The sequence below is a fragment of the Athene noctua genome, chromosome 1 (assembly GCF_965140245.1).
Source record: "Athene noctua chromosome 1, bAthNoc1.hap1.1, whole genome shotgun sequence".
Lineage (NCBI taxonomy): Eukaryota > Metazoa > Chordata > Aves > Strigiformes > Strigidae > Athene > Athene noctua.
This window is the reverse complement of record NC_134037.1, coordinates 239,164,409-239,180,044: the sequence shown is the minus strand read 5'-3', so window position 1 is coordinate 239,180,044 and position 15,636 is coordinate 239,164,409. Positions and strand designations below refer to the sequence as shown.

Below are 15,636 nucleotides of genomic sequence, written 5' to 3'. Positions count from 1 at the left end.
ATATGTATGGAATATCTATGATAAAATTTTCAGGTCTTTATCTGTTATAGAAAACAAAAATGTGATTTGGTTTTACTTTTGGTGAAAGTAATTTCCAATACAAATATATGCAATTTTTAATTTCTATGCAGTGCTCATAGTTTTTCTCCCTCATTTCTTCAAAGATCCTTAATAATGAAAATATGACTTCGATTCCTCTGGCTTTTATTAAATCTATTAAAACCAGCCTTCCTTTAATAACAGTCACTTCTCTGATTCTCTGGGGAAACTAAATTATATGCCAGTCAAAGCTGCCAGTTCCAGAAACACATTGCAATTTATATAACAACTCTAGCAGACACAGGTGGGGACAGTTCATCATGATATGCCAGCACCGGTCTGCTACTCAAAGCCAGAAGGCCGATCTCTTGAGCAGACCCGGGGATACCTGGTGCACATTTCCCATGGAGTGAATGCAGTCCTAGGAGGGCTGGTTCTGTAGCCATGCGGAAAGATATTAGCCTGGGCTGGAGTGGTCACCATGTCGATGATTTAATCTTACTGGGTTTTGCAGAGGTCAGTTTACAGACTCCCAAGCAGCTGCTCTCCATAACTGTGACTGCTGTGAGGGTCCCGGTGCCTAATCAAGTTAGTAAAGATTAGCAATAAAAGCAGGGGCTTAAACTGTTAGAATACATAAAGCAGGAAGATTATCTAGCAAACTTTTTTTTCCTAAGTATTTTCAAGTATTAATAATGTTGAATGAACAAAAAAGGTAGATAATAGTGTTGCATTTTAATTCTGTGTGCATGTAAGCTCGGTTCTTCCTGTAAAAGCTAGTTTGTACAATACACAAAAAAATTATTCCGGGGAAAAAGCTTAGTTCTTTCAAGCTCTGTTGATAAATTATATTTTACCTGTGATATAATTCCATGATTCACATCATGATCTATCAGGTACCCACTTGTGAAGAACTAATTCTGAATTCCTTCATTTAATAAAATATTAAAAACTTACTTACATGTTTAAAATTCAGCAACAAAAGCAGTTTTCTACAGAACAGTACATACTAATGATCTGTAAGGAGGAAAAAGCAACTTTACCCTTAAAAGTTTCTGAGGAGAGCTAAGCTTCACAAAAACTGTACTCTAGATGCTATAAAAGAGAGTTTTTAATTAAATGCAGCATTTTACTGTAAAGAGAACTGACTTTACTTATGTCAAAATGTTCCTTTAGAAGCCACATAAAACTGTAAAAGACAATATATGAAAAAGGTTTCTTATAGAAAAGAAGAACACCATCCCATGAAGCAGATTTCCAGATGTTTGGAAACATTAGAATTTCCTGTCAGTATATTTAGGTAACATTAAAATGAGGTTAACTTTCCATTCTGCCATGTCTCTTCAAAGATCAAAGAGCACTCACTGCATAAATTGCCTTATCGGTAATTCGTTGAAGTAAACTATGGAAACAACTTTATAAGAAGCAGTAGTCTCCTTTTGTTGGTTACAGTATTACCAAGCAAACTTTTCTTAAAATTAACCATATTTTTAACCTCATTTTTTACCAAGTACAGAGAGAAAAAATTTAAAACACTATATTTGACTACATAATAAATGGATAGAAGTAAAGAGGGAACTGGAAACTCCCTTCCTGTGTTCAACTAAATCACAGTAATTAGTGTAATGTCTAATAAAATAAGCTTATATAAACATAAATGTAATCAATACGTTATGTTTGGACTGATAATTTTAATTTTTTATTTAGGAACAGGTTTTGTGGGTCTGGACACTTACAGTGTCTCTGAAATTTAGATTGCATCCATAGAACCTGATGTGACCTACAGAAGCCAACAGGGAATTTATCAATTTAACTGAAAATAGAGAGGCAAAAATTCAGATATTACAATAACAATACTCCCCCTCCCAATTTGCTTAAACATTGTCTGTATTAAATACTTCTAGAGGCTGTAGCTGCAAAATAACATGAGATTCTCCTGTTCTTGGGATATTACTAGGTTTTTGTGGAATTTTGGTATGGGGTTTTTTTGTCTGATTAGTAATTTCTGTTTAAGGAAAAGTAATGCTACTGGAAGAGAGATGAGAAAATTCTTAGAAATACTGTACAAGTTTGCTGTGCAGCTCATATAACCTTTCAGACATATAAAACGCACAACTTTTCATGGAAGTTTGGGTTTTGTAGAGTAGTGCTTGTTGGTTTCTTTAATTTCTTTTAAAGATGAGATATTTTCATACTGTAGGAAGCCAGTTTTTAACATGCACATTTTAAAAAATTGCCTAGATGGTAGCAAGTGCAACAAAATATGTGGGTTTTTTTAAAAAAACAGTTTATCTAATCTTATACATATATTCTCTTGAAATATCTTTAACACAGTGCCTCACTTTTCAAGAAATTAGGGCACCAGCTTCTGCTGGACTTCAGTGTGAACTGACTAACTTATTTCCTTTAACATCTTTACAAAATGTAGTTTTAAGAAATACTTAGCTGCTTATTTCAAGGCTTCTTTCCAAATCTCAGCCTAGAAAAATATCCATTAAGAAGGAGTTTGGTAAGAACAAGAACTGATAGCATCTGCCAGTTCCAGTTCTGTGCACACCAATGTCAAAATGTTGCTTTCTTGAAATTATATTTAGTTTCACTTTATTTTTTTCCTATTTTAACAGATTTGAAACATTTTCTAATTAGACTTAGGAACTGACATTAATACAATTCCTTCTTGTGTCTTTAAAATACAGACTCCTTGTGTCCTAAAAAAAAAATTTAAATGAAATATCAGGAAATTGATTGTATTTCATAGTAATTTTGCTGGGGCTTTGAAAAAATAATTTGAGTTTTGATTTTTTCTCAAAGATGTTGAAATATCGAGTATTCATTTCTCCTTTTTATATCGCTGTTAACAATACTAGACATAGTTTTATGTCATATAATTTTTTATTCAGTTTGTTGTCTGGTTTTAAAGAGACAAGTTGTTTTTACTCTCATTTGGAGAGGTTCTCTTATTTTAAAACCTTTTTGAAGTTGTCGTGAAATATAAAAATAGAACATCTGTGACAGGTCTGTTTTGAACATATTTCACATTTCAGGATCCAAGGAGATCTGGTGGTCTGTGGTATTCGCTTGTTAATTTCTTGATGAATGGGTAGAAAGGCCACGAAGTGCACTCAGTACAGCACGTCTTCCGAAGATAGATGATCTCAAATAAATTCTATTCCAAATCAGTTTTTGATTTGTTAGGTGTTAAACCATTTCTTTGTAAGGACAGTGTTTACAAGCCTTGTAATGAGACAGCCCTGTGAGACCTTACTCTTCTCGCTGTAATTTTGATAAATGGAACTCTAATTCATAAAGGATATAGTGATTGAAGGGCAACTCTGGGTCTCGTACACTTTCATTTAGATAAATGTTTGGTACAGTACAACAAAACTGAGGTGCACTCAACAAAGTGATAAATTTAAACAACAGCCAAACCAGAGCTTTTTTCCATCAAGACAAAGAAGTGTCATTTACAATATTTCTTTTAGATAAATGTATGTTTAATATTATAAACCAGAATGAATATTAAAAACATTTGTCTTGTTGCTAAGCTCCAAATTTGCCAAACCAATTTAATGCCTTCTACTCGACCCCATTTCTTACATCGGTGTCTGGCAATATTTCTGTAATCTGGTAACTGGAACCCTCATCACAAGGGATTTAAAATACACTAAATTTCAGGTTCTTGTGATGCATTTTAAATGTTAGTAATAATTTGAGGCTTGGAACTTTTTTCTTGTAATTTTAAAAATACATCTTCATGCATACATAATTTTAAATGATTGTCACTAATCTAATCCGTTACTACAGAAATGGTTGACTCTACTTTTACTCCAGATTAGTACTTTTTAAGTAATTAATTTGAAGGTTATCACATTTTATAAAGCTCAGAAACTTTGGAAACACTCACCAAACCTACCAAAAAGGAAGAGAACAGTATTTTCATGCTTCCTTCCTCCACTGTGTTAATTCATCTCGGGCCTGGTCTCCTTTAGTGTCAAATGCTTCACAGCAGGACGTATTACTTGTGTCAAATGATGCTAAACTCCCTTGCAGGAAACACAAGTGTAACAAGATCCTGATTTAGTGATTAAATGCTCAGGACAATTCTGATGTAATAAAACTGAAGGTCTATTAAAGCACATTACTCCTTCATGTTTTTCCAAGGTCCTACAATTCTTGTTCCTTTTTGAGAATTAGGAAAAAAAAAAAAAAAAAAAAAAAAAAAAAAAAAACCACACAAACCCACAAACCAAACAAAAACCCAAAGTTTGGACACAGTGCTGAAAACTTTTCCAACCATTAGTTACTTGATTCAGTTTTAAACTGGGTAAATAATTAGTTCGTTGTACTAAGTATCAACCTGTGCAAGTGAGGTAATGATCACAGCCTAATAACTGAACACAGCAAAGCACAGTGTGGTAGGATATAACAGCATCAGTATTGCCTTAATTGCTATTGGTAGCAGTATGGTCCTACTGGAGAGATCAACAAACAGGAAGACTAGAGATGCTGTTCTTAATTTTGAGCTTGGTGATAAAAATGGAGTTCTGTTTACTTGTACTTTGACTTTACCTGCTCTGTAGTTTCAGAAATATCAATTGGGATAATAGCAATAGTATTAAAAAGGTTAATATTAGGCAATGTAAAACATGAGGTTGTCTCAGCCTGTGGTGGAGTTTGATAATAGTGGCATGCTAACAGTGATCTTCAGAGTGAACACACTCACAGAAAAATATGCCTCCAGCATTTTTATTTATATGGTGTGACTCTCCTGTGCACAAACTAATTAAAAGACTCATACAAGAGTAGGCGATAAAAGCATAACACCTTCCCCACTGACTGCAATAACAAAACTGCCTTACACATCAGTTCCATTTCATGCATCTATCTTCACTAACCTATCTGTTTACTATATTCCTCTTAGTTGTCCTGTATTAATATGAGGCCATAAGTCTTACTGGGCTTTACCTCATCATTTTACATCTGCTATAATAGTATTCATCATGTTTAAGTTCAGGCATTGTGGAAGATGAGCAAAATCCACACATGCCTGGTTTTGCTGAGATTTCACCCATCATTCTGTAGCTTAGTAGGAATCAAATTTCCAAATTATACAGAAAAGAGAGATTACATTTTGGGTTTTCTTCCTGGTTGGCAGAACTGGACATGCCCAGATCTTGTATGGTCCAAGGTGAAGATGCAGGATTTTCTGTTCAGGTTAAAAAACAGAAAGCTTTCTTGCCTAAGGCTACTATGAGTCTGTAGTACTGAAAATAAAACTAATGACCTCTCCCCAGCTAAGAAACAAACATCATACAGATGTCACACATTTCATATTACATGAAATCTGTTTATGATATGAAAGCTACTTGCGATTTTATCATTTGACCACATCATGATTAATTTTTTACATGATGCGAATAACTCTGGCAAGCACTAGTAGGATCTTCACAAAACTTAAGATGGTAGGCCAAAGGAGTCCAGGAAAGCTGGATATTCTTCAAGAACAAAATCTTAAAGGCACAGGAGCAGTCCATCCCCATGTGCCAAAAGGTGAGCTGGCAGGGAAGAAAACCAACCTGGCTGAACAGAGAGCTTTGGCTGGAACTCAGGAAATAAAAGAAAGTTTATGACCTTTGGAAAAAGGGGCAGGCAACTCAGGATGACAACAAGGATGTTGTGAGGTTACGCAGGGAGAAAATTATAAGGATCAAAGCCCAGCTAGAACTTAATCTGGCTACTGCTATAAAAGACAATAAAAAATGTTTCTATAAATACAATAGCAACAAAGGAGCGTTAAAGAGAATCTCTGTCCATTGTTGGATGCAGGGGGAAACATAGTGCCAAAGAGGAAAAGGCTGAGGCACTTAATGCCTTCTCTGCCTCAGTTGTTAATAGTGACACCAGTTATTCTCTGGGTACGCAGCCCCCTGAGCTGTAAGACAGGAACGGTGAGCAGAATGAAGCCCCTGTAATCCAAAGGGAAATGGTTAGCGACCTGCTACACCACTTAGACACACACAAGTCTATGGGGCTGGATGGGATCTACCCAAGGGTCCTGAAGCAGCTGATAGAAGTGCTCATCAAGCCACTTTCAATCATTAGCAGTCCTGGCTAACCAGGGAGGTCCCAGTTGACTGGAAGTTATCAGATGTGACACCATCTACAAGAAGGGCCAGAAAGAGGATTTGGGGAACTACAGACCTGTCTGTCTGATCCTGGTGCTGGGGAAGGTTATGGAGCAGATTGCCTTGAGCGCCGTCACATGACATGTACAGGACAACCAGGTGATCAGGCCCAGTCAGCATGGGTTTGTGAAAGGCAGGTCCTGCTTGACTAACCTGATCTCCTACGACAGGGCGACCTGATTATTGGATGAGGGAAAGGCTGTGGATGTTGTCTACCTTGACTTTATTAAAGCCTTTCGCACCATTTCCCACAGCATTCTCCTAGAGAAAATGGCTGCTCATGGCTTGGACAGATGGCCAGGCCCAGAGATTTGTGGTGAATGGAGTTAAATCCAGTTGGCAGCTGGTCACAAGTGGTGTTCCCCAGGGCTTGTATTAGGGCCAGTTCTGTTTAATATCTTTATCAATGATCTGATAAGGGGATTGAGTGCACCCTCAGTAAGTCTGCAAACAAGACTAAGTTGGGGGGGAGTGCTGATCTGCTTGAGGGTAGAAAGGTTCTGCAGAGGGATCTGGATAGGCTGGATTGCTGGACTGAGGCCAATTGTATGAGGCTCAACAATTCTCAGTCCTGGATCCTGCAGTTGGGTCACAACAACACCATACAATGATACAGGCTTGGGGAAGAGTGGCTAGAAAGCTGCCTGGTGGAAAAGTACCTGGGGGTGTTGGTCAACAAGACAGTTGAATATGAGCCAGCAGCGTGCCCAGGTAGCCAAGAAGGCCAGTAGCATCCTGGCTTGTATCAGAAATAGTCTGACCAGCAGGACTAAGGAAGTGCTCATCCACCTGTACTTGGCACGGGTGAGACCACACCTCAAATCCTTGTGTTCAGTTTTGGGCCCCTTGCTACAAGACTTTGAGGTGCTGGAGCGTGTCCAAAGAAGGGCAACAAAGCTGGAAAAGGGTCTAGAGCACAAATACTATGAGGAGAGACTGAGGGATCTGAGGTTATCTAGCCTGGAGAAAAGAAACCTGAGGGGAGACCTTATCACTGTCTACAACTTCCTGAAAGGAGGTTGTAGCAAGGTGGGTGTCTGTCTCTTTTCCCAGATAACAAGTGATAGGGCAAGAGGAAATGGCCTCAAGTTGCACCAGGGGAGGTTTAGATTGGATATTAGGAAAATTTCTTCACCAAAAGGGCTGTCAAGCACTGGAACAGGCTGCCCAGGGAAGTGCTTGAGTCACCATCCCTGGAGGTATTTAAAAGATGCGTAGATGTGGCACTTAGGGACATAGTTTAGTGGTGGACTTCGCAGTGTTAGGTTAATGGTTGAACTTCATGATCTTAAAGGTTTTTTCCACACTAGACAATTCTATGATTCTGTATCCCCTGCCATAAGGCACCAACAGTCTGAATAGAAAAAGTCAGTTGTAGGCAAGAAGTAAGGGTAAGACTTACCTGTGAAGTCCTTTGAGGTAATTGGCACATGTTCATACACTGACATTTTTATTGTGCTCCTTAAACACCACACACAGATGCACACCAAAGTTCCCTCACCATGCTTGTCTTTTTTCAGTCTTTTCTGAATCTCCACATAGCCTATTACCATATATTGAGATAACCCATCTCCTACTTCACCATCCTGTCCCTCCTTATTTCTAAGACAAAAATCATGACAGATTTTGAATTCCTGAAAGCAACTTCTTTCTTTAGAATAGGTGGTTTGAGCTCTCAGATGTCAGTCTGAGTCAAGACACCAGGAACCCAAGAGAAACTCCTGCTGAATTTCTTACAGGTGGAAAACTAATGGAACAACATTGAACATAAAGTACATAGAAAATATTAAAAGCAGGAGAGTCTTTGTGAAACAGTTTTTATTTTATTCAAGATACATTTTGAAAGACAGAATAAGGCCGCATTGTAAACCTTCATAAAGTTTTAGAAAATGTTTCTTCCCTTTTTCGATAAAGGTGATTTATACTGTATTTTTTTACTACTTGACTGTGGTTGGTTTATATTTAAAATATTACTCAGCTAAATTCACAACATTTGTAACTTTTTTAGGCACTGAAGAGGATGTAGTGAAGTCAAAGAAAACTTTCCGAAGTCAAGCTGTGGTAAATCAGAATGCAGAAACAGAGCTTATGTTGGAAGGAGATGATGATGCTGTTAGTCTGCTCCAAGAGAAAGAGATTGACAACCTTGCAGGTAATTATACTTTTCATTACAACAAAGATATGAGCCAAAACGCTCTTTTAAACTTGTTAGTTCTTAAGGTTAGTGTCTTGGTATTGACAGCTAAGCATACAATTACAGTATGAATAGATTCTTTGTGTTCTAGATTTAATATGATGTCCTACTTCCATGAACTAAGGGAACTGATTACAAAGCATGTGCCCATTGCAGTGTCTTTCAGCAGAGATGTGAGAGATAGCAATACCTGAAGTGCTTTTATTACTGCCTGTGACTTGTTGAAAATTCTGTAAAACCACTGTGGAACGTCTCTTTTGGTTAAAATGGAAATGCGGGTTAATTCCACAGTTTAGGGTTTTGTGAATCAGAGTGTGATTGTGTGCATTCATGACCTGATCCCAAGTGCCACACAGCTTGTGGAGAGACACCTGCGCTCCTGCTGGCACCCAGTTCTCTCAGTGATAGAGTAAGGGGGATCTGCAGTATCTCAACCCATCTGTCACAGCGAGGGAAAAAGTTGACTGTTTTAAGCAAGGACTAGGAAGGAATGAAACTGTAACCAAACTATGAACTTTGTTAATTAGCATACAAGCTGGGAATGAATCCTCTGTAAATATGTACATGAGAGAGCCTTCTGGTCCTTTCTTCCTTGGTGAAGGTATGCAGTGAGGTCTCAGTTTTATCCATCTTCTAACAGGTTCTGTTACAGTCCTGTCTTGAGGCAATATTACCTTTCTTGGGAAAGTAGTCTGGAAAGAAAGGCATGTTGAAAGTTGAAAATGTACTCTCCTCTCAGATGAGTTAAAAACGTGAGAACTGTGAAATGCAGTATGAATTTTTTTAGGTTAATTTACTTAGGAATACTTTTATTAAACTATTTCACTGAGGGGAAGTTTTGTGATGTCTCAGGATTTTTTCTGCATAATTGAATTTCTAAACTAGCTATCTTTGCTCCTGCACTTTCTTCTGATGCTGTAGTGGATATTTGTAGAAAAGATAAGATCATAAATGGATGGTAAAAAAAAAAAAAAAAAAAAGTAAAACAAAAAAACAATCAAATGAAAAAAGAAAAAAAATGCCTACATGGTAGTCTCATACTCTGAAACTAGAGCAGAGCAAAGGGGGAAGTAAATGCTTTCATGTGAGAGCAACCTTCAGTATATGATTATCACAGTTAATATGTAAATCTGCTTGCTTTCTCAATCTGCAGCTAACCTTTGCTGAGACACTGTTGTCTTAAGCCAGTACAGTAGTGCATCAAGCAGGACTATTAGTGGGATAATTTGATCCATGTCCCTTTCTCCTTTAGAAGGAAAACTCGGTACTGCTTTGGCTAAATTATTATCTTTGGGAGAATGCTTCCAACTATTAATAAATATACATAGAGTACCTATAGTTTAAATGATGCAATATGCATTTACAATGAAATACTAATTAGAACTGCAAAGTGGACATGAAAAATTCTTGCCCAGTCTGGAAAACCTCCCAGTCAGCTATGAAGTTCCCCACACTGCCATTTCATTCAAACATGCCCATGCAATACAATACCTATAGCTACATCTTTCTTCAAAAAAACTGGTATTTCAGTGCGCCCTTACGTGTTAATGTACAATGTGCCCTTTTACTAGAGATCACTACATAGATGACATTCCCTGCTCCTTCAGGACATGGCATGGTACTTCTAGTCCTTGGCTTTTACAATTGTAGAAATTGGGAGATATTGCCAGTATTAGAAAAACAGAAATTATAGAAATTGAAACAAATTAACTATTGAAATACTGACAGGATGTCTGTCCTAACACTGTCAGAAATTAGCCTTTGTGTTCCCTATCGACACCAACAGGGCAAGCAAGGCAACTCCAAGTCTGGTGAGGTGATGTGATAATGTTGCTATATGTGTACCAAAACCCATGAACTTCTCGAAAAGAACCCACATTCCACTACCTCATTTTTTCTGTTAGATCCACTCCAACCTTTGCTACTCAACTCTTGCTCATTTTTGGAGCAAAAATTATTTTGAGAGTTAATGGTCCCACATGGTGTCCTATGTGTCTTCTGTAAATTTTACCTGTCAGAGAAAAAAAAACCCTGAATCTCTCCATATCCTCTGTTTCGCTGCATGATTTTGCAGTCACTTTTTTTGTCATGGTTTTCCACATTTCTCAGTATATACAATGTGACTCTGGAACTTATGCCCCATAACTGAAATCAAGAAAAGCAGTAGCCAAGGAAGGAGGGTTTCATGCCTAAGGAAGTTAGAAAACCTCTGATGGCAGGTCCCAATAAAGCCACACTGTCCATGCTTAATTCTAAAGAGTTATGTAGACCAGTGTATGTGATCTGTAAATCTTTGAGATATAGCAAGTTATGGTATATTACAGCATCATTCATATCTAGTTACTGTTCAGAGTGGAATGACACATAGGAATTTCTATATTCAAATATGCCTCCAATTTAACTTTAAAGCTTAAATCAATTTAAACCTAGTTTACAACAATTTGGATTGTCTCAGTAAGGGATAAGATTTAAACAAAATCTTTGTAAACCAGGTTTAAATTGATTTAAGATTGTCCACATTTAACTAAAACAATTTAACATTGTTTATTCCTTGAATCTAAGGCACCTTTTAAAAAGACAAGACCTTAGGTTTCAGGAGACTTTTAACTATGAGAATATAAATATTACAATATTTTGATTTATGAAGTTAAACGAAAAAAAAAAAAAGTTTGAAACAGATTGAGACGGTTCGTACAGTTATCTGTACATACCTTTTGTTCCAGAGACTCTTTATAGTTTTTCATCAACCATGTGGCACAAATCAATGTAAAGTTCACTTTGATAAATTACATATGGGATGGAGAATTTTAAAATAATTATAGTCTGAATATTTTTATTGTATAATCTCTATATTCCATATGTGGCAATGGCAGTGGTCAGTTTTCATTATATTAAGTAGCATTTTAATAAAATATAAAAATCAGATTCCATGTTATTATGGTTTTAGAATTATGACTTCTAAGTTTGCATCAAGATTTTTGTCTAAAGCAGTATTTTAACTGTCTTACAGTATGAGTTATCAAAAGATGTTGTTCTTATTCTAGCATTTGCATATTAAAATATTTTACATTTTTCTGTTTCAGTTTTAGCTCCTTTTCTTCCCAGACTGTTCACTTCAAGAGGCAAGTCACATCTCTGTTAGAACTAATGATTGAGATAGCCCAGTCAATTTTAACAGTTTTCTAATATATTGTGAATCTGTGGGTAGTACAATCAAATCCACTGTAGTGAGTTGACGTTACTAACTCTTCCCCTTTTCATTTCCTTTTCTATTTTCTAATGCTGCAGTAGGGCTCTTAAATACTTATCTTTTCTCTTAAGAGCCCAAGAATGCAAATTTGCTAACAATTTGTCTTCTGCTTATTAGGTGATTTTTTCAAAATGAAAAATATATGGATGTATTCTAATGTTGTAAAATGTCATTCTCAAATGCAAATATGTTTTAATAGATGATTAATATTCGTTCCCCAAATTTTTTTATTAAAGCACTGATCTTGCCCTAAAATAGGTCATTAAAAAAACAACCAACAAACAAAAAAACCCACAGAATGCATGTTGAACCACTCAGGTTTTATGAATTTTACATTTTAGAAGTACGTTCTCTTCTCTTTGTTGTGAAACTGCAGTTGACTTGCTGAGAATTTTTGTGCACATCCGAGAGCAGAATTTAGCCTTAATGACAATCTTGAAAGATACATGTTCAGTAACTGGAGCACATTTAATCTATTTTGTCATATGTCTGGTGGCAACAGCAAATAGGCCCCAAGCAAACTATCCCTGACAAAGTCTTTTGCTATTCTCTAAAAAGTAGTTTCTAGAAAGAAAAAAGGAAGTAAAGACAGGAGGATATGAGGCTTTGGGTTATTTTAGGAAGACAAAAGGCTTTGGCAGGCATCTGTCTGGTTACTTGCATGGGCTCAATCAACTCAGAATCTGACTTCCTTATAAACCACGGTAAATTACAGCCTCACATAGTCTTGCAAGAATTAATACATATTGTTCACTCCATTATAGAAGGATATTGGGCAACTCATCCAAATAAACCCAAAGAAAGCCACTGTCTTTAAGGCATCTTAGTCTTAACATATCTTAACCTTCAGTACAGAATCTTCCCTTCTTGGACATCTGTCTCTGTCTCTAGGTGGAAGGATACCTCCTACAATGCAAATGTGCCAGGAAGGTTTAAGTGAGATGCAGCATCCCAGAAGTGCCCTAACTTTTAGCAACTCTGAATTTCAGTGTAGAAATATTTCTAGAAAACAGCAATACTACTGCTAAACAAAAGCTGATCTTCCATCCAAACCAGCATGGGTAGCTAGTCCCCACTGGCTTGAGGGCTAAATGTGATAAGCTCTCTATCCAGACTTCTTGGTAGTGTGCTGAGTGTATTGACTTACTGCCCGGTGCTAAGGAACACACTAGGTCATGAGGATTTGACAGCTTGTATTATTATTAATGAGATATAAGACCTTTCACTTCCAGGTCATCTGTTTGAAGTCCAGACAAGACTGGTGGTAACCAAACATTATCAACATCTGTTTTGTGGCCTAAGCAAAATAAGCCTTTTGTCTCATTTCAGACAAACTAGCAGAAATCATTACACTTTTGAGCAATTTCCAATTGAAAAAATATTTGACACTGTCATTAGAGGAAATTGGAATAGTGCCATAAGTTCTACACAGAGTTACAGTTAAAATTGTATAGCAGTACCTAAAAAAGAAAAGTAAATCATTTAGCCCTTAGGGAAATTTTCTATTCCGGGTTCTAACAAAGGACTCATTTACATTTCTGAAATTATTTTGAAGCCTTGTGTAGGGCCAGATGCAGTAATAAAAACACTAACACACCAAGAAACTGCATCTAAAGTCACAAAAAGCTCACAAAATACGTATTTGGGATGGAAAACTTAGATAGAATTGACTCATCTTTATATATATATATATATATATATATATATAAAATATGCATTTAATATTTATACATATACATATTTAGTTACAGTTACATCTCTTATGGCCAAAATCTGACCCTGAATTTTCTTTACAAGAGTTGACCAGTAAATCTCTGAGTAGCTATTGTGACCAGACAATCTCTGGTAAGCAAAGCTGTTTTGCAACTTTTTCTTACCTATTCTTGAGGAGTACTGGAGAGGCATATTTTCTTGTTTTCTCTCCTGTTGCCATCTCAAAATTATTTTAAGGTATGTAGGATCATTTCTATTGTTTTTGTTAATGGAGTTAGACAAACGGTAGATTTTCTTAATTAAAGAAAAGAACAATAACTCGGGTGTCTACTGAGAGGCAGATTTTCAAATTATTAGATTTTACAGGCTAAAAATCCATAATTCGTTTGGAGTTTTGTTACATTAGCTGCTGTCAGAGTAATGGGTTGAAAGAAAGGACTAAAGAGCACTTATATTGTCTCCAGCAGCAACCAAAGCCTACCCAGGAGGTTTTGGAGGAGAGGAACCATCTTCATCCCTCTCAACTCCTGGAGAGCAAAGCATGATAGTAGTTCCAAGGGTGGTCTCATCTTCCCTCTCCAACCCTTCTCCTCCCTCCCTGGTATGTTCTCTCCTGCGAGGCTGGGAGATCCCTGCCGCCCATCATGGGCTCTCCTACTACAGCAATTGTTGTCCGTGCTCCAGTGGCTCTGATGGTCTGTGGGGGTCCCGAGGGGGCAGAAAGCAGCATCCACAGCGGAAGCCCAGGAAGTACTGTAACGAGTATACAGTGATGCTTCCTAATAATTCTCTCTTGGACTCCAACAGCTTGCATCTCTGAGGCTTCCAAAGTCAGAGATAGTAGTTATTCTCTTTCATTTTTTTTCCTTTTTCTCTCTCTCCTCTCTCTTGCACTATCTTACTCTCTTTTTTCCTCTGTATGGAGGAGGCAAAGGTACTTTAAGCTTTCCATGTTTTATGTCTTTTTCTTTAAGAAAGTATGTATGTATATATGCACACAAAAATATGTCAGTTAAATAACAAATATCAAAGTTCCATTAGAAAACACCAAAAAAAAAAGTCTTAATACTTCTCCACTTCTCAATGGAAACTGTTCACTGAATTCAGCATGTACTAATGAGTAGTTTTTTCCCGTCGAACTCCATTTTTCTTGCAAATTAGCATTCAAGATAGGAATTTCATTGGGGGAAACTGCTTATTTGAGGAAGGGACAGGAATGTGGAAAAAGAATATTCTTTTCCCTTTTTATGGTAGACACATAACCACATAAGCCTTGTACTTCCAAACATGGAAATTTAATTCAGCCAGATTTCCATAGTTTCTGCTCATTATATATTCAGATTTTGATCCTCAAGTCTAAGTATAAAAAAGAAAAACATATTTGTATGAGTTTAATTTAGAGTATAGATTCAGGCATAAACTGAAAACAGTTACACTTTTGATATGTAGTTGGCTTTCACATTGAAAACAAAAAAAAAGCCCACAGCTTCTATAACATACTATTTTTAGACATCTCAGTGTTTATTCTAATAATTTTTTCCACATTACTATTGAAAATAGCTTAATATTTTATAAGGTGGTTGTCAGTCACATATCATAGTGCTGCTAAGCACAGCTTTGAAGAGCTCTTCTCTTTGTACCTTATTACACCCCACTCTGAGCATCTTCAGCTTTTAAAACGCAGCTGGATTTCCTGCTTTCCAAGCTTTAAAATTAAGTCAGTTCAAACTTTGTTGTTTGGTATTTATGAATGGTTCTGAGAATGCTTCATGTCTTCTTACCATTCATACCTGTCTATTTTTTTTCCATACCTTGCAAAACTCTTTTTATTTGAAATCTCTAAGTCTGCAAAATTAGACTACAGCGGAGCCTATGATTGCCCACTTGCCTAGTGCATAGGTGTATAGCTTCTCCCTTGTCCTGAGATACCACAACCCGGATGGAACTGGTTAGCTTATCAGAAGTCAAGCCGATGAGCTACCTGATATATAGGAGAGACACTGCCGAAAGACATATCTAGTCATAAGGAGACAGACTCCACTGTTTTGTGCCTTATTTCATGTTCACTATGCAATTGGTTCCTATATAAAAAACCCTGTAAGCTTCATGAGAATGTATAGGGATGAACCTAAATATATTAGTGGTAGGAATCTCTCCAGAAATGTATCAATAGTACCTATGTTTAACTAAGCACTTTCATTGACCTACGGTCAAGATTTTTGCTTTTTGCCTTTTTTTCTTTTTTACCACTAGTG

At 36.7% G+C, this 15,636-nt stretch overlaps 1 protein-coding gene across 8 annotated transcripts in view; it reads left to right on the top strand.

Moving 5' to 3' along the window:
• NBEA (neurobeachin) overlaps positions 1–15,636 on the top strand; it is a 511,054-nt gene that overhangs the window by 330,701 nt on the left and 164,717 nt on the right. For all 8 annotated transcript variants that reach the window (XM_074914245.1, XM_074914292.1, XM_074914279.1 and 5 more), the window contains one exon: positions 8,233–8,376. In XM_074914245.1, the coding sequence (XP_074770346.1) occupies positions 8,233–8,376 (144 nt within the window). The remainder of the gene's footprint in view (positions 1–8,232; positions 8,377–15,636) is intronic.